This window comes from Struthio camelus, chromosome 1, assembly GCF_040807025.1.
Source record: "Struthio camelus isolate bStrCam1 chromosome 1, bStrCam1.hap1, whole genome shotgun sequence".
In the NCBI taxonomy this organism is placed as follows: Eukaryota; Metazoa; Chordata; class Aves; order Struthioniformes; family Struthionidae; genus Struthio; species Struthio camelus.
Window position 1 is genome coordinate 37585236 of NC_090942.1, and position 19775 is coordinate 37605010.

Here is a 19775-nt window from a genome sequence, read left to right on the forward strand (position 1 = left end):
GCCTGTAAAGGGCTGTCAGTATATTTCTTTCTCAGAAGCACCATTCCTTATATCTGAAACCTTAAGAATGGGTTGTGATACAATGTTCACCAAATCAATTCATATTCCCTATGATAGAAATAGCAAACAAGCAGTGATGCTGAACTGATGCCTGCCTGCCATCTCTGTCAGTGAACACTATATATTTGCACAGGTTTATTTGTTTTCCAAGGGCTCGTGTTGAGGAGGAGGATCAGGATCAGTCTGATAATAAAATGCCCTTATGGATTTCTCGAAGTAAAAATCCTTCAGTTAGAGCCACCCTCAAGGTAGATCAGTTTTTAGACGCATAACCTTGACAACATCCTTTTGGAGATTGATATTCCATTCTTTATTTGTCTTCTTGTACACAGCTACTGCAGCAAAAATGTATCTAGTACTGCAGGCTGATGCATAGGCACACACGCTCAGGTAAGGCACACATCACTGTAGTACCAGAACCCCAAAAGAACTGAAAACGCAAAAGCAGAATTCCTGTTTCTTTTTAGAAGACAGGATAAATGGCATACAAGCATGCACACACACATGAACAACACAGGCCAACTCGCAATCCTACCAGGAGAAAAAGTGAGCTTTGCATTCTCTTTTAAACACTCTGAGTTCTTATCTCTTTTAGTGCTTACTCTTTCAGTTCAAACTGATGAGCCTGTAACTATCAGCCAAGGTGACAAGGGAACAGCAGCATCTCCAATCCAGGCCTCTGAAGAGAAAGAAGGATGGACTTGCCGATCGCTCACTTGACACTGAAAAGCGTTAATCTAAAATTGCAGACTGCAACCTTGGTGCCTGCAGGTTCAGCCGGGCCTCACAGTCTGGTTCCAAATGCCTTAACTGGGCCCTTGTTTTTCTTGCTACTGACCTGGAATTTCTCATCTGTGACACATCCCTGAAATACGTGCAACAGACCTAGAGATGGTCTTGTCAGAATCACATGTTTATATCACTGCTGAAGTCTGTCTGAAGAGCAGCATGCTCATTAAACAATTTTTCACACATTAAATGGTCTTTCCTTCTTTTTTTTCTTTTTTTTACTTTTACAATAGCCTTCAGAAAAAAGGCAAGGGTTTAAGAATTGGTGCAACTGAAGCATAATATGACTAAGTCAATAAGAAAGTAAAGATTTTTTTAAATGCAGATTATTGATCTATGAAATTGTAGGGTCTCCTTCAAAGTCATTAGAATTTGTCATGTCGATATGTTAGTAGGGACCTCTGTAAATGAAGATTAATGATGCAAGTGATAATTATCACTGAAGAACTCTCACTTTTCTCCGTATTTGGAAATTCTATTCAAAGGTGAAGGATGTCAAGTTCTTGACTGCACCTTAACTCCTTTTCTGTTAGTAGAGTAGGGGGAAGATTTTCTTTGGCACAATGGGAAGTCAAATTCCCAGTTTCTTTTGAAATGAATGGTAGCTGAGCTGCCTAACTATGATTTGTGCCTTAAAAAAATCCCCTCATATATGATGAGTGCAGCTGCTCTGCAGATCTACTAAATCCACAAGCCAAAATCCTTCTGCATATTTTTTCTTTCTGAAAGAACCTGAACATGTACAATAGTTGCTTTTCTAAATTAAACACTCAAGACATGTTTCTTCTTTTTATTGTTCCATGCAAGACTTCTTCATATATTTTCGCTAAAGGCCTGAAAAGTTATAACTCAAAGGAAAAGAAGAACCAAAGCTTTTGTTAACTTGTAGGAACATAAAGAAGTCCCTAGAGCTAGTAAGCTGGTTCTACAGGGGGGCTTGTGTGCATATTTTTAATCTAAAAACATCAAATTTAATATTTTTCAAGATACTTCTGCTCTAAGGCTGGGGCTCAAAATGCCAAGTAATGTCCAGATAATAAACAGTATAGCTCTGCTGGGGTTTCCTCTGCACGAGTACATCTGGAAAGCTAAAATTGGTGGGGGATCATTTGATTCTCAATTATGAAGCACTAATTCCCTCAAAAGTCCTTGGGATTATCATTTTTCCATGAATCATCACTAGGTGATAGGTTTTATCCATCAGTTTTTCAAAAAGAGTGGCAAATAGTTTGGCACAGTTTAAATTGGGTTAAGGCAAACAGAGCTTGGGCAGCCTTTGTGTATGGAATCAAAATGATCCAGATATGGGCTTTTAGATTTTTAAGGAAAGATAATCAAAGACAAAAGAATCACGATTCCAGGCTGAAATACCCTAGCTCTTTTCCAACAGACAACCAAACTAGCAAGCCATAGGGCAAAACCATATTCTCGTTCTGAGGAGTAACAGGCTGAGTAAAGGGCATCAGCGTGGTTCCTATCTGGCATGATGCCTACCTTCGGTGGCCTGCAGCATCACATCAGAACCTGTTTTGTCAGCAGCCAAATCACAACTCACAAGAGATTTTGTGGAAAGAGCCTCTGCATCCCGAAATGCTTAATCAGTGAGGTATTTTGAAGAAAAATACCTGCACACAGCAGACAAACATCTAGCAGACAGATATATAAAATACCTGCTCACAAAATTCTATCATCAGAGGGAACACTATAAAATGTAAATTAACATAGAGAGATGGACTGACTTGTTTTATTAGCATCATTCCCTAATATTTAACTCCTTAAACTCTCAGTAACGTTCGTGTTCCACACCTAATTTACTCAGGCTGATAGAGGAATAGGAGAACAAACAGTCAACAGACACTACATGAAGATGAGGAGTGAATTTCACAATCAGATTATACTGAACATCACATTTTAAGTTATATTTGCCTATGAGAAGACACTAATTCAAGAATCTTGGGAGCTTGTTCCTTGCATTAGGGGCCCATAGCGACACACACACACACACACACACACACACACACACAGAAAGAAAGAAAAGAAAAAAGGAGAGCTTTTTACAAGCTTCTAGAAACTGTCAAGCTTTGTTTGTACACATTTTAGGGGCTGGAACAGCCAGAAGGAAAGAAATCCCACACACTGTCAAAGTTACTAGAGTTGCTGGTCCAGTGTGAGGAATAAAGCACTGGCATGCACTGGGTGACGGGCAACACCGGAAAGCAAGGGTCTTTTTTAGCGATGAAACAGACTATTGTATTGAGCACACTTTCTCCACAAAGTCACCCTTGACAGATTTCTATGCGCGGTAGCAGCATTTGTGGATACTAAAGATTGTTTCCTTCCAAGATTCATTCCAGAAATTCATCTGCAGCACATATATGTGCTAGCTGATGTATCTCTTTTTATGAGAGGCATTTTTTATTACTTGTTTTTTCAGCTTTACCATCCTCTTTTATTTATTGTCAACTTTACCATCATTTCAAATATACAAGCATTAAAAAATGACCAAGAAGATGCTAAAATTAGACAATGCTGAAAACTGGATTGAAATACTTAAAGTCTCAGGAAATCAAAAAAAAAAAAAATGTTCACTGAAAACTGTCCTCCCTTGACACTGATTTGTGCACCAGCACTAGGAGTCACAAATTAAGTATAAGGAAAAAAGGTGCCATAAACTGGACACTTTTGAATGGGAGATACATAAACAACAATACAGTGAAATAGAGCAGAATTTCTTACCTTTGTGATGATTTGCACCAGATGCTAATTTCCCCCACAGTGTTACAACAAATATTATTATTAGCAGTTTTCCTTTTGTTGCTTTCTGTAAGTATCTCTTATTCATCCTGAAAATAAAAATATACAACAATAAGGATTTATTTCTTTAAAGAAACTATTTTTCTCTTAATTTAAAGGGAATTCAGTGCTTTTGAAAAGTAGCTGGTTGACAACCCCTAAACCTTGATTTCTGCTTCGTTCTAAGTGAGGTATGTCACATACAGCATCAGTGTAACCTCTTTCCAGCATCAGTGTAACCTCTTTCCGTGATCTGTCAGGATTGTACTACACTGGTCAGACCTTCAGTATTTAATACTGAACCTCCATGTTTCAGGTTTCTACCAAGGTGCAAGCAGTGTTCGTAACAGCAGCAGCCTCCACAGAAATGCAGCAATAGAAAAGCTGTTAAGGAGGAAGAATCCATGCAGGCATGCAGTAGGGTTTGATGGGCAGTGAAGCTCCACTAGTACATCTGGGACCAGCCATGGTCAACATGGTCCTCCCCAGCTCCATGCAGGGAAATTTTTAGCTTTTGGGGACTGCACCTCTTTTTAGATTCTACTCACAAGTCATAAGGACATGACGTATTTGAATAGACCTCCAACACATATACCAACCCATCCACAAGCGAAATCCTGCTAGGGAGATATGAATGGTGTGGAAACATGGCCTCAAACAGGGCAGATTCACCCTGTTCACTCCCTCTCCTGCCTATCCAAAGGGTGGAAGAAAATATTTGATTTACTGCACCAAGGGAAATTGCACACAGCTACTCTCATCTTGCTCAATGATGTTTTCACTATGTCACCAAACCACCATGAAGGCAACACATGGATTATTTCTCAGCAGCCGCCTTCAAAGACAAAATGCCTCTCCACCTGCCAAAAAGACAAGTTCAGGAACACACGCTCCAGTGCTTAAGGTTTACAGTGTTGCAGACAGTGGCAAGAGGGATAATAATGAAACCTGCTCTCACTTCTCATTCTCTACAGAAGAGCCCTAGGGAGCTGGCTAAGAAAAAGTTCTGCAGGATGGTCACGTTTCTGCTGATAGGTCAATAGGATGGTGATGCCTATTCCACATCACTTACACTAAAAAAGCTGCAAACTTGGTCTCCTGAACAAAATTATTGCTATTTTACAATGCCTGAAGCTAGGCTGCCTTCTCCTTCTGAGTAGAAAAAAACTGCATTGCTTCGCTAAAGTTGCACATTTCTCTCTTACTATATCCATAGGAAGCTAGAAAGAATTAAGAAGAGTATCTCTTTTTCTCTTTTCCTCTGCTCATGTACAACCCTAACTTGGGCAACCACAAACTCTGTGAAAGGCAGACTGTGCCATAACGCAGAATTAACCAGTAGTGTGTTCAAAGTCCCAAATCTCTTCATTCCTTCAGAGCAATTCCTTTCCTCTGAGCAAAATTCCTTCTAAGAGGACACACTGGTGAGGCAGCGTCCTCCCCCCCCCGCTCAGGTTTCCAGACTCATAACCAGACCACCTCCCCCAAAACTGTCAATCCCACTTCTCAGGAGATAGCTACGATCTTGTTAAACACTGGTAAGATTCCACAGCGAACTGGCTGTAACTAAACACTATGACTCAAATTAACAACCTGCTGAGGAGTGTACCAAACTCCTTAACATCTGACTTCAGAGCAAACAGTATCCAGTATACTCTGACAGGAGTGTTTCCTGGAGGTTCATATATCACAGCTATCAGGCAAAAATAGAGAGCAGTAAGCAAGTGTTATATGTGGGATCGCGGATATGTCCCTGAAAGTCTGACTGATTAATAATCAGCGCAGAGGTCACAGCGCTCTGTGAACCGTATCAAGTCATGCCTTCTTGCACTATGATTCCAGTTCCTTTAGTGGAAACTGCATATTCATCAACTCCAAGGTTATGAAGTACTCAAAGCTAAGAGGAAATACGTTATTTGTCACTGCAAATAAGAACAAAAAAATTAAATTGAAATGCACGTTCAGCACATGTTGTTTCACAGCCGTCTCTGTGAACAGGAGACGAATTAACTCTTTCACTCCCTGTTTCTTTTAACGCTCCTGTTATGCTGCTGGCGCCAAGTCATTTCCCATTAAAATCAAGTCTTTCTTCCTCAGGTATCCAACTCTACTCAAAACCCAGGGGGACTTGCACCATTAACCAAAGTAGAATCTAATGCAGTTCCTTCCTGTACTCCCTGCTCTTGCCACATTCATTTGCTCTGCCACGAGACTGGCTGCAAACACACAAAAGGAAATGCAAACACATAAGGAAAAACGGTGGCAGCAGGAGCAAAGGGAAAAAGGCAGCGTATTTGCCTGTGAACAACGGCCCCTCTGGGTAGTGGCAGAGTGAGGAGACAGACCTCTGCCCACAGCCCAGTGCACCCAGACAGCGGTAAGCTAGCACTAAATCCAGAAGAGGCTATGCACACAGTAAAGGAAGGGTTTCAACTTCGACACAGCAAATTCAGAATCGTTGCCATTGCCAGGTTTTCCAGTCCTGAAAAAACAATACATGTTTTCTGCACCACAAACCTGTTGCACTATTCTGCATTACTTATTCATTGAATTTACCTTTAGAAGAACATAAATCATAACTTTGTCTTTTAGCTGTCCTCTAATAGGCACAATTGGACTGGCTAACAGAAAAGTCAGTAAAAGCAGCAGTTCTAGATTGGGACTCAGAGGCCATCAGCAAAAGTACAAAAACAATCTCTCAGCAGTTAAACCACTTACAACATGCAGCAGCTGGAACAAGAAGAAAATGGGGGTTGATGGCAAGTTTCAAACTGGTTACGCAGCGTAGCGCTAGACCTGAGGTTGTGCCTATTGGCCGTTCACAACGCTCAGTCCAGGTGCAGACAGGCAGCTGCATGGGCAAAAAGCAGACACGAAGCTCCTCGAGAAAGGGAGAATGCTCCTGGCAGTGCTGGTACACAGGCAGAAGCCACACCGGAGCAATACAGCCATGGGAATAAAAAATGATGGGTTTGTGGTCAAGAGAGACTCAGAGGAGTGGGACAAATCCATCTCAGCAGCAAAGCAGGCAACCAGCTTGATAACAAGTGACCACAAATGCCAACAATCACTGAGGTTTTGAGACATAGCTGAGTGTGTGTGTTACTATCTGGACTTCCACGTGATGATGGTTATTTTCTGTGGATTTCCAAAGCAGCCCAAGATGTAGCACTGAGAAGGCACTGAAACTAAAAAGCATTTGACCTCAGCTTTGAAATATAACTATTAGCCTATTGCAACCCTGATCTATGTCAGGTAAGCAGATCCAGGAAATTCAATTCATTACCAATGCTCCTCTGTGTCGTGCTGTTATTACACTAACGTTAACAGGCTGCGTTAAATAGAACAAATGAGGTCTGAAATGAGGTCTGCTTTTCCTGGAGGTGAGGCAGAGCTGCACAGTCAATCTATGACTATTAACCCGAAAGGTTTTCCCTGGCGAGGCACCTTCCTTTTCTTCAGAACCTTTTGCTCACTGTGACCCTTACAGCCTTCAATAATGCCACATAAGACAGAGGTGATCAAAACTGAGAACAGCTGTGCTAGAGGAAATGTTTATATTCAAAAATCAGTTTTACACCAAAGCAGAAATTTTATGTGTAAAAAATATTCCCCTCATTTTCTATCCCCTAAATATTGGAAATAAACCAAATGAATTCTCAGCATTTTCACTCAAACAGGGAAAGGAGAGACTGCCATGTCTGAGTTCATTTTTCAATGCGCTTCGAGGCGAGGAAAAGGCAAAGTAGCTTCTTTTGTGGTGTCAGGCACACATTCAAAATGAAACAAAAGACATGACACCAGCATAATCCATGCAGGTGGTGGCTGAGTGAGGTGACTGCAGTGCAACCAGCTCTTCACTTCCACCATCATACAACGAATAAATTCATCTGATTCGGTGCTTTTCCTCTAGAACATTCCTTCCTACTAACGTGTGCTCCACGAGCCCATCAGCATTCTCGTGTCACAGGCTACACTGTTTTTGAGAAAAGAGACAAAAATAGCTAAAAAAAAAAAAAGCAAGATTTTTTTCTCAGCGTGAAAATGCATCTGACGCTGCAGAGAAGCATCACAGATTGGTGTGTCAGCAGAAACGCTTCTCCGTGGCTCATGGAAAGCAAACTGTGAATATACTAATAGATGTGTGCAAGCTCTCCTCATCGCTGCTTCATCTCCCTCCCTGCCCCCTCCCAACAGCGGCTGTGGCCCAGCTACTCGGCAGTACTAAAACTGGCTTGCGCAGATGTATATTCTCAATACTCATTGCAACGATGCAGTATCCTCTGTCATAGGAGCTTCTGAGTTTCTACCTTCCTCCTTCTGCGCTGCTGTGCTTGAGATCAGCCACCTTCCCAACACTTCAGAAATAGAGGAGAGCCATGTGGGAATTACTTTATATTGTATGGCCACTATTAAATTGCCTTGCTTTCCTATTTTAAGTGACGTGCAACCACATGTAATCTTTACTGTTGAGGAAAAGAAAAGAATGTAAGAAAACAATAGCTTTCATTCTTCCTTTAAGGGCTTAAATACAAATAAAATTCTCATTGGTTTTCTAGGAGTTAAATAGTTATTTTTCTCTGTTTCTTCTTTTCTTTTTTTTTTTTCCAAACATCAGCGTCTGTGAAGCTTTTTAGAATTCATTTGTTCCTGCTTTACATATTTAGAAACTTTCAGTGTCAGAAACACCCATTTGCCTTCTTCAAGCACATATACCCTATGTATGCACATATTCACAGAGAAATATATGCCTATTTCTCTACTGAATCCTTATTAAATGTTTAAGAAACACAAAAATGTCTGATAGGAAATTAGTGCCAAATTCTCTTTCTTTTCTTTTTACAACTGATATTTTATTTTCTACTTCAGAGAAACCCTAAATGAGTAGTAGCAATTGCTTCTGACCCCAAGTGTCTTGTACAGAAATAATGCAGCTATTTAAATTACGTTCTGTGCTGTGTTGAATCTTACATTATGTATTAGCTGTCTTAGTTTCTACATCCCAGGCAATGCAGGTATTTGCAGCTTTATTTAGCCTTTCCTGTGTAAGCTAATGCAGGTTTAAAAGTGCCCCTCTGGTGGATAAGGTCACTTTGTAAAAGTAACACCTATGTGACCTCTATGTGTTTGCATATATATAAATTCCCTCTATGACATTCCTGTCATGTTTGCTCAGTGAACAAGTAATTTGCCACTCTCATTACTTCAGGTACAAGGTAGCTTGTGAAAATCAATCTTCTTTCTGCTTCATACATCACAGCCTGTAACAGACACAAAGTGCCTTCTGGTTCTGAAACAAAGCAGGGGGAAAAGCACAGACCTGTTCTCAGAAGCTGCTTTGTTTGACCTAGAGGGGTAAGAAAAGAAAGAAAATAGGCATTTAGCCTAGTAAAACACACAAGCTATGTGAATTGGTATTATTATGCCACTTTAAACTCTTTCTTTCTCCATTCCTGTGCTTAAGGGGTTTTAAGTTGTAGGGGGTACTATCTATTCACTTACACAGGAGTTACACAGGCGATCTCTACATGCAAAGAAGTGCTGAGTTTTTTTCCAAAAAACTGTTGTTTACCCGTTTGGATTCTCTAACAGCAGAATAAGTAGCACCAGGAAGCTTAGATGTGCTATTGAGAGATATTCAGAAATAATCGAAAGATTATTGGTAGATCAATACAAGTAACTTTGTCATTGCTACTTGCAGTGAAAGTGTACCAGTGGACGCAGGATTGAAGAATTTTAGGGTTGACATCATAAGGAGGGCTTTTAAAAGGTTACTATGTGAACACTCAAAACACCAAGATAAATGAATCCTTCTTCAAGACTGTACTTGCATATGATTAACATGAGAGACCATACTCACCTTTTATTGGAATCCATGTGACTGCAGCACATACTTAAAGTTAAGTGCACACTTTCCTAAACAATGTATGCAACATGAGTTTTCCTGAAAACCTATTAGAGGGTGAGCTTTTATAAGAGACAGTTTCAAAAAAGGAAAATATCTCAAATATCTAAAAAATTAAAAGAAATAGACTATATGAACATATCCAAGAAACAAAAACCTTTTTCTTTATACACTGCAGAGAGAAGCACATAGAGGTAATTGCATATGCCTACAGTATCTCACACCGCTTGGATGTGAAATTTACATATATATTATTGTTCCAAAAATCTGACGATCAGGAGCTCTTAAATCGCCAGATGTATAAAATGCTTTAGGCACCTAGCTGCATACAGCCTCAAGGCTAAAACCCATATGTGTTTCACTGAGATTCTAGGAAAAACTTTTTTTTTCTTCCGGGGGGCATGTACCGTTGTGATGATACTGCCTTGAAAACTCAGATGATACTAACGAATGGTTTTCCTTCTAAACCACTATCAGCGTTAATCTCCCTTGCTTCCAGATTAACATCAATTCTTTGTAGACACAATTGACTGCAATTTTCACCTTCATTAATTTTCAGCTCAAACAACACAGACACATTTAACTGTGTATATATAAAATTCCTTTCCTTGGCAGTTCATCAGGACTGGTAAAAAAAGTGTTCACCTGATGAACAGTGATGCTGATACATTACCAAATACACAGAAAGAAAATGTCATAAATTGTTATGTGGGGTTAGATTCTGTACTTCTATGAATTTATTAAAATATAAGTATAAAATCAATAGTAATAATCTAGCATCAGACCTGCACAACCAGTTTTTTCATTGTGCTCTTAAGTGCACATTACAAAATATTTAAAAATCCAAAATATTCTAACATCTTGAATTTGCCCAGTGATATTGTAGACACTTGTTAAATAAGCTCCCACAGTTAAGAGTTCAGTATTAGAAGGAACTTAGGCTCCAATTCACATAGCTTCCTCTGGTATTATTATGCCACTTTAAACTCTTTCTTTCTCCATTCCTGTGCTTAAGGGGTTTTAAGGGGGTACTATCTATTCACTTAATCATCATGGCAGTAGTATTTGCTTATATCTTACACGTGATCCTCTTGCAGATGATTTTTCAAATGTCTTCATTCATATCTTACTAACCCATCAAAAGTTTAACTCAAAGACAAAAAAAGGTAACAGTTCAATGGGCTTTGAACAAAATGTCTCAATGAGACCTGAATCACTAAGTATACTGTGATTTCATAAATGCCATTACAGTGGCAGAGATAATAAGCTTCCTAATCTATCAAGGCAGAGGGAGTATCAAATATTAGTGGTGAGTGGTAACTGAAGTGCCCATATTTAAAGCAAGGGCAAAAATGATCCAGGCAAGCTTAAGCCCCTTTGTCTGACCTCTTTGGCTTTTAAGACTTTAGTGCAATCTTTGAAGAAAAAGACAAATTAAAGACAGAGAACTAAACAGAACATAGGATAAAACGTAGCACAGTTTTTCCAATTGTAAATTATGCCAGACTAACTTGACAGCTTTTTTGGTGAGATAACTGACTTTCTAGACAAGGAAATGAAGTAGATATAATTTGTCTGGATTTAGATAAAGCTTCTTCTACAGTGCCACTCCAGAACTTGTACATTAAGCTGGAGACTCTGTGGTTTACTACAAGATTGAAAGGTGGGTCTAGGTGCGATAACAGCAAGTAATACTGAAAAGGAGCATGAGAGATTAATAACATTTCTGCAACAACTTGGGAATTCATCATTTCAAATAGCTGTGTAAAAGAGTAGCTTGGTTATACTATTTCATCACCAGGGTTAACATCAGTATGAATGTGATATGAAGTGGCTGTGAAAAAAAGCAAGTCCTATAAATTAGTAGATGATACACTTCTAATAAAGACAAGAAAGAACTATTGTGCAATTTCTTAAGCTATCACCTAGAATTATCTGCACAATTCAGGTCAATCATATTCATGAAAGAGAAACTGAACCTGGAAAACACGTGGGGATAGTCTTCTACAATGATCAGAGGAATGGACCTCACCACAGCAGGACAGCGAAAGAGCCTGGCTTGCGGAGCAAAGCAAATGTCGCTGTCATGGTCCCCTAAATTAGTACAGGAAGTAAAGTGCTGCTTTTTTAAAAAAAGAAAACAATAAAGCAGTCCTTTCCCAGTGCATTAGCATAGTTTTTTTTTCCTCCAAGCCATGTCATGCTCTTTAAAAAAACAAAACTTCCACATTTCTCTCTTTGACATCCTATGTAAGAACACCTGCAAAGCTCCCCATTAATGGCCTGAACCCACCATGTTGCATTCTATTAAAAATATTATTAAAATTTCACATATGGATCTTAAGCTACAATTTCAGAACTATTTGGACACTTCTCATGAGTTCAATTAACTGCTCTGCAGTGCCATTTTCCTCTGGAACTCTTATATTTAATGCTTGCCTTGCATCTACGGCCATACCAGCTCTGTAGCTGAATTCACTGAAGTAGGAGTGTGCTGATGAACATGTGATTAAGATGAACATCCTTCCTCTTAGTCTTCAGTGTCTTCAAAGCATACTTCCAGTCTCTGCATTATAACATTATGACCCAAATAGTCCAGTCCTCGTGTTGGTGGACCATTCAGTACTGAAATTGCTTTGTAATGGACTTCAGTGAATTAAAGTTATGCTGGTAAACACGGGCGATGGTAATAAGATTAACGCTCCCTTGCTATGTTTCGAGCTCACTGTCTTTTCCATCATTCTTACTTTAAATTGAATATCTTCCTATTGTGATAATAGTTTGGTTTTAACATTGACATCATGGAAACACAGAAACTGGTTAGCAGCAAAATTATCGAGATATGAAGCAATCTTGTTTTCCTCAGGAGGCAAAATGTAGAAAACAAAAACTATGCGCTTCCAAGAATTAATCAAGCATTTTAAGATGCTTAAAAGAAACAGAAGGATTTGAGTGCAAAAGTAAAAGTATTTTAAGTATATAAATTCCTGGAATTTAAATTTATGTTATTATTAAATCCATTTAAAATGACTACCATCCTAAACAGAATGTCTTTCAAGGCATATTGGAGGACTAATTCTGGGAATCTTACACATATGTAAGAACAGAGATGTACTACTTTGGTTATATTACATGCTCTTGCCAGACTGAAGTGTAGTATGTCCATATGAACTGCTCGGATTACTACGAATACTAGGGTTGAGCTTCCTGACTGAAGATAAAATTTTGTTATTCCAAAGAATTTTTCTGATATGAAGCACTGTGACACACCTCTGTGGATGCACAGAGAAGCAAGACTCAAACTAAGTTCCCCTCTGCTGTTTTCATGACAATTATATCTGGCAATAGACGGAGTGGCACATCTGACAAATAATAGGCATGTCTGAGCTCACTCTATGTTTTATACCAGACTCCTACACATTTTGGGCCACACTTTAATGTAAGAGTTTGAGTGTAAATCAGAAATGACAGGTTGCTCAAATCACAGAAAAATGTGAAGCCAGCTTATGTGGTGACCAAAATACCCCTAAGAGCGCACATAATGCACGAAGAAGACACAAGAGTTGCTGGTTAGGAGCAAACCTAGTTGAAACACAGCTAGAATGCATTCTGCCTTTTAATGTCAAGACCTAACACCTACTCATGCATCACAGTCACCACAGGCATCGCTTTCAGGGAAAACAGAGCGGGACAAAGATGGGCCTCCGAAACATCACGTGGATTTAATACGTAATGAAAATCTCCGTTCTGGAGCCAATGCATAAGGAAGAGCTCTTTCAGCCTGAGAGATGATGAAGAAAGCAAGCCAGGCTGTGCAAACAACCTTAAACGACTACTTGTGAAGTAGAACATGAAATCAGGCAGCCTATGCAGATACAGAGCCTGGTACTCAATAGAGTTACGCTCACATGGGCACACAAGGAAAGTCCGAATTCGTAACTTACTGGTAGATAAGTATTCTATCTGTACACAGGATTTTACCAAACACTGGGTTGTCTGGCCCTGATAGGGTTACCTAACCTGTGACACAGACTATAATAATTAACGCTGTCTTGAGAACCATGCTACATGCCACACAATTTTGCGTCTCCTCTCGATCTCTGTTTCCTTGCCGGTGTGGTGAAACAATAATGAAAATATTAACAGCTGATTCACAGCTGATACTGAAAAAGCTTCAGAGTATTCCTGCCATGGCTTGTTACGAGCAAATTCAAGTCAGATCTGGATTGACTCAAGAATGGCTGAAGTATCTAAATGGCAGGCTTCCTAGAAAAAAATAAAGCATTTCCCAGCCTCCTTTCAAATATCTTCTTTTGAAGGGTACCAGCAGCTATATAAGAGACATATTGGCCATACAGTCCTCAATTTCATCCAGGGAAGTGTATTACTAGAAACAGTGCACCCACTTTGGCAGGTATCATGCCAGCCTTGCAATGACATTTTAATATGGCCAGGAGCTCATTAAAAGCCAGTCATAACCTGTGCTTCCTAAAAGTTTCTACCCATTTTCCTGCTACATGATACGTAGCTTGGGGTTTGTGAGTGGAACACAACAGCAGAAGGTGTGTGAATGGGAACATAACTCAATAAATATAATAATGTACTTCTCTGGTGCCCTGGATCAGAAACTCTTAGGAGTGTACCTATGTTATCATTTAAGTCTGGATCCAGACTGCACTTTTGAAAGCAATTTCCCAGTTGTCTCCATTGACTGTGCTTTGGTTCACATCCTGGAATAATTCTGGAGCACATGAACTGAATTCCTTTTGGATGAAAATAAACCTGAAGATGAGCTCCAACAGTGTACCCAATGCACCCAACTGCTCAAGGGTGCTCAGTTCTGGGAACAAGACCGGAGCTGGTCCAAAACAACCCCCTTCTCCACCAAATGAATATATTGTGCATGAACAGTTTGGATCTCCAAAACCGCTTCTGTAGGGACAAACTATTTGCTAATGTAGACACAGCTTTACAGTCTTATGAGGAAGGAGATAATAATTATCAATATTTTATACTAGGAGAAGCTGCCCTTTTGGTCACTATTAAACTCAAAAGCATTTTCAGCATACATTAAAGGCAGGCGAAAAGAGATTTGAGTGTCACTCAGGAAGTCCTCAAATGAATTAAAAGAGGAACCTAGATCTTCTGATCTGCATTTTAGAGCCATTATTCCTACCATGACAGTATAGCAAGTGGAAGGACAGCTTGTTTGCCAAAATTAGGGAGCATCTACTTGCAGCATATCCCCCCTAATTAAGTACAGAATGAATAAGTTCAAATTAGGCACTGAATTGTTCCTTTTTGTAACACAGCAAATCCCTTGTCTTTCAATACAGACAATTAAAGACAAGAGCTTTGCTGGCCTTTTTCACGCTGAGTACTGCCTAATCTACAAGCAACTCTATTGTTAAAGGAAGGTATAATTCTTTGTAAAACCGGATACTTTACTGGCTCCATGCCTGCCATTCCCAGGCGTTGTATTACTGACAGGTTTTCCCCGAGCGTGGTATCTACCAAAAGCCATGCTTCAGGAGGTGTGCCTCAGATGCACAACAGCAAACCACAGGCCAGGAGTTGCCATGGAGGCAAATTTCTGTTTCCTACAGAGAGCCTAACCAATTACAGTCCTTAAAGATGTAAGGGCCCTGAGGATGTCCCCCGCGGGGGTTTGGCCGTGGGGCTGGGGTTCCAGGCCCAGACCTGCCCCACCAGCAGCCCCCGTCACTGCTGGCCCTGGCCCCGGGGAGCCACCGGCCTCTGTGATGCCTTACAGACGGACTTGAAGTGAGGGCTGAGCTGAAGTGCATTTCAGACTTTTTTCCAAAAAAAAAAAAAAAAAGGCTTATATTCATAATTAGATTAAAATTCTTTTACTCCAGTCTAGCCATGCAAACTGTCCTCGAATTGGAAGGTTATATTAGAGTAAATTAAACCTGACCCGACTTTTGCTGTTGTTGTTCCTTAATACAGCTTTGGCTGAGAAAATCCTCAGATGTTACCCCGTTTACAACAGGATTAACTGTTTCTAACAAACTGTGCTCTTACTTTCTTATTCATGCTCAGCGGAACAAAAGTATTATTTATGTTCATTTGTATTTCATTATTAAAGAAGGTTGTGTCATTATAATTTCATAATGATTGCACTAACAAGGATAATGTTAGACACAAGAATTCCATGCATTTTGTTTCAAAAGAAAGGGGTTATATTCAGTGTTTGTAGTATTTATAATTAAATAGGGCTATTTTTGATTTTTTCAGTCTTCATTGTATAATAATTAATTGGTGCTGTCTAGGAACTAAGCCAAGTAAAGCCTATTTTGCTGTCAGTAACAATCTAAATTTGGTACCATACAAGAGTCCTAGAGACTACCAGAATTCTTCTACTGCAGTTTGTATAAAGGAGTTCCATGTTTCTCCTGTACAAAGAGAGAGCATTCTCTAAATGCACAAGACCTGAAGAGTGTCTTTCAATAAGAAAGGTAATTAGCTAGTATGACACAGGATGAGCCATAAATGAAAAACAGCAGCAAATAACCCACATTTCTAAAGATAAATGGTAAGGTAGAAAGACTTAGAATGGTGCTGTTATGAAATCAAGGTTTAATTTTAATAAGGGAGGATTTTAATGTATTAGAACCCAGACAGGTACAATATTTATGTATATTATATAGAAGGAAAAAACTGATATAATAACATTTTTGTACCATTTCAGTCATGGCACAATTATAGATATTGCACTGCTTTCACCACCAAAGGAAATGATTATGTGTTTTCCAGACTTGTAGGAAACTATATGCATGATATTGACATCAGCGGTTCATTATATGTTGTTATAATTTTGAGAAATTACTGCGGCCTTCAGAACTTGACAAGAACGAAAGCACAGTCTAAGCCTGTAAGTGTATTTCCTTTTGTGTCAATTAATCCTTCTTGTTTCGTTGTAACAGCTATCCACCTTTCATTTTCCACAGTCCTTGCCAGTAAAAGGTGACTGTTCTTACAACACTGGTGCAATAAAGAATGCTTGCTTTTCGTATTTTTTTTGCATAATTTTCAGTTATGATTGCTAACAATGGGCGTCCATTTCAGTAACCTATTGTACAGTGAAGCAAGTGCAGCTTTCCCCCAGTGATTTATTGATTTCTTTGATATTTGGTGTTTCTCTGAAAGCTCTAAGAACCAATAATTAGAAAAGAACTGCCATTTTAATTATCCTCTTAGTTGCAGACAAAATATGATTTTAAAAGGCTGCAAAACAACAGGATTTATTTTCATACATTATTTTAATTTTTTAAAGAATTTAAGAAAGATGAACCTAAATTTCTGTACTGTCATATTTTGCTAAGCATTGACAAATTTTTGATTTGAAAATAATCAGTGGAGATTATATTTTTATTTTATGCTTCTTTATTCAAATTAGCTACAGATGCTGCATGGAAATTTATTCTAAATAGCTACATTAATTACGCTAAATTCATTTACATCATTGTTGTTCATGTCTAATTAACCTGAATGTCCAGCTGGGAATAGAAAGAATTCATACAAAATAAGTCACAAACACTGGAAAGGGGAATTTTTTCCTTCGTTTCCTTGTGTACCCTTTGGAATTTCACAGAGAAAAGTGGAATTGATATTTCAAGGTCAAGACATGTTAGCCCACAAGTGAATTCAAAATTGCAGCCTGAACTATGAAAAGTACTTGCCACAGAAATACATACCTTAAATGAAAAGCCATTAAGATAAATGGAATAATCAAGATAAAAGAAAATAAATGTATCCTTATAAATCAGATCTATCAGTTATTTTTGAAAAGAACAAGAAAGATTATTTTTACCAGGCTACATTTTTCTAGCGAATTAGAAGTTCAGAAACCTGCTGCCTGTAATATGAGTGCTGCAGCCACTTAAAATATTATTGTGAATGTTCGTTACCTGAAATAGGATTTTGACTGAGCTTCTTTGATTAATTTGAGTAAGACTGTTTCTTTCTCTTTCTTCTGTTTTATTTCGATTTTTTAATAGAATGGAAATTTCCCCTTCCATTTTTGCTGGAATCACAGAAATGCATATATTGTTTTCACTGTCCAACTCAAATGCTAAGGCTCAGTCTCCTGTGAATGGCAGGAATAAAGATGAATTCACATGGACGTATTTCTATAATTTAAATTTGAAAAATAAGAAGCATGGAATTGTAATGTTATTGTTTTCCGGTACTTTCAGTGGTAGCTGGGCTGCCTTTGTACACCCAGTTTAATACATTATTTTTAATGGTGGCAATTCAAACTTCTTCAGTAAAACAGGTAGGAACATAATCCAGCTGAAAGGAATTAAGTGTCTTAAGGACACTTCTTTGTACAACTAAATGAGACTGGTATCATTTTCCAGTCTTGTATTTTCATTGGATTTCATCTAAGAAATAATGGTGCTGGTGAACCTAAGCTGTGCACTATGACCTGGAAGGTTACCAATCATCTCAAACCATTCATCATCTCATTAACTGCAAGATGTGCAAAGAATATATGTGAACAAACAAGGGCCTGCAGTGAGAAAGCAACTCACCAAAAATGTAATTTGCTCCTATAAATATAAACTATGTATTTGCAATGTACTCTCAGGCAGACTACGCTCATCAAATATCAATTCTTTGTCCAGCTATAATGAAAAACTTTTATGTGAGGCAAAAGATAAACAGAAGATTTTTCATGATTGCCGCAGTTCAGAAATACTCATCTGCAAGCAACACAGGAAGACACTTCCACACCAAAAACAGTTCCTTTCTGGGTCTCGGTATAATTTATTTTTTCTATTTTGCCATATTCCTCTAAATGTGATTGTTGTGAAACACTATTTAAAAAATGAACATCCTATATGAATATTAAGTTTTATTAATGCTGTCTTCTAGCTGGAATGATGCCTATAGGTATATATGCATTAATGATCTGAAAAGTAGGGGATAAAAATAAAAACGAGCCCAAATTAAAACTTGAGATAAAGAACCACAGCACTCTGGCAAAGTTCAAATCCAGAAAGGAAGTTCAGCCCAAACCAGCTAAAAAAAGACTAACTCTTATTTTCAGCTCCTGAACCGTATTAAAAGAGAGGTGGAATTTCTTTATAAAAAGGAGGAAAGTTCTGTTGTTTACTTTCTGAGTAAAATCAGAATCAAAGTATGTAGAAATTTGGGCTGAAGTCATCCAACAGGTGTGAGTAGGAAAAAAATAAATCAAGCTAAATACACAAAACGAAAGCTATGACAACACAATTTTAATTTAATGACAATACTTATCCAGTCACTCATCCAAAATGTGGAGAATTCAGGTTTTAGGTCTGTCATCTACGTGAAGCAATAGGAACCTTCATCTCTCCAAAGAATATTCCAATCAGCATGCAGTCTATTTGGGTAAAAGGTGCTCCCCGTTTCTCCAGTAAATGCTGTCCCTGGAATTCTTTATTATTCATTGCAGCATCAAAAATATATATTCCATCTCCCAGGCAAATGTCCCACCCACCAGACTGCAGTTACTCTTTCTCTGAATGGTTATGTTTGATACAGAAAAGAAAAAGCATCAAGCGAAAATCTCTGGAGCAAGTCATTCACACCTTCATTGCATGCACAAATTCCTTTAGGTAAAAGAGACATCTAAACCCAGGTGACCTGTGTCTTGAAGGAATGTTGTACGAGAGCAGCTGTTTCTTCTCATTTTTTGAGAACTAAGATTAGCCTTTTGTTTTGCTATTTTAAACTCTGCAAAAGAAATAAAATGCTTGTTTTGGGTCAAACGTTCTGTTCAATGCAAACAGAAAATGCATCAAAACAAAAAAAGTATTTCAGTAACAACAAAAAAGAAAAGAAATATTTTTCTTTTTGTTTTATCAAATGAAAATCATTTTGTAGCAAAAGGACTTTGCAGCGTGATCTCTTGAGCTCCCACAGACCCTCACCTGTTTAGCCCTTTCTGCAATACACATCTACACCTGCATCTCCCTCAGCATGCGGTAGCACCAGCACAGTGTACCAACGCGTGTGCACCGGCGCATTGCCCTAGGGACTTTTGCAATCGGGGACAGAATTCCAACAGGGCATTAGGGTTGCTTAGTCCCATGGAAACACTGTAATGCATGTTGGGAGAAAAAGTCCATAAGAAAGGGATACCGGAAGCACAAAGAACAGTCTCTATGGATGAGGCAAGTATGCAGACTGGTAACAGCCTGAAATCACTTCAGCATTT

The 19775-nt window shown here is 38.7% G+C and overlaps 1 protein-coding gene across 6 annotated transcripts in view; it reads right to left on the reverse strand.

Moving 5' to 3' along the window:
• The window catches only part of TAFA2 (TAFA chemokine like family member 2), a 201668-nt gene that overhangs the window by 51809 nt on the left and 130084 nt on the right, over positions 1 to 19775 (reverse strand). For all 6 annotated transcript variants that reach the window (XR_011139534.1, XR_011139536.1, XR_011139537.1 and 3 more), the window contains one exon: positions 3586 to 3692. Coding sequence is in view for 1 of the 6 variants with exons in the window: in XM_068934285.1 (XP_068790386.1) it covers positions 3586 to 3692 (107 nt within the window). In the remaining 5 variants the exon portion in view is untranslated. The remainder of the gene's footprint in view (positions 1 to 3585; positions 3693 to 19775) is intronic.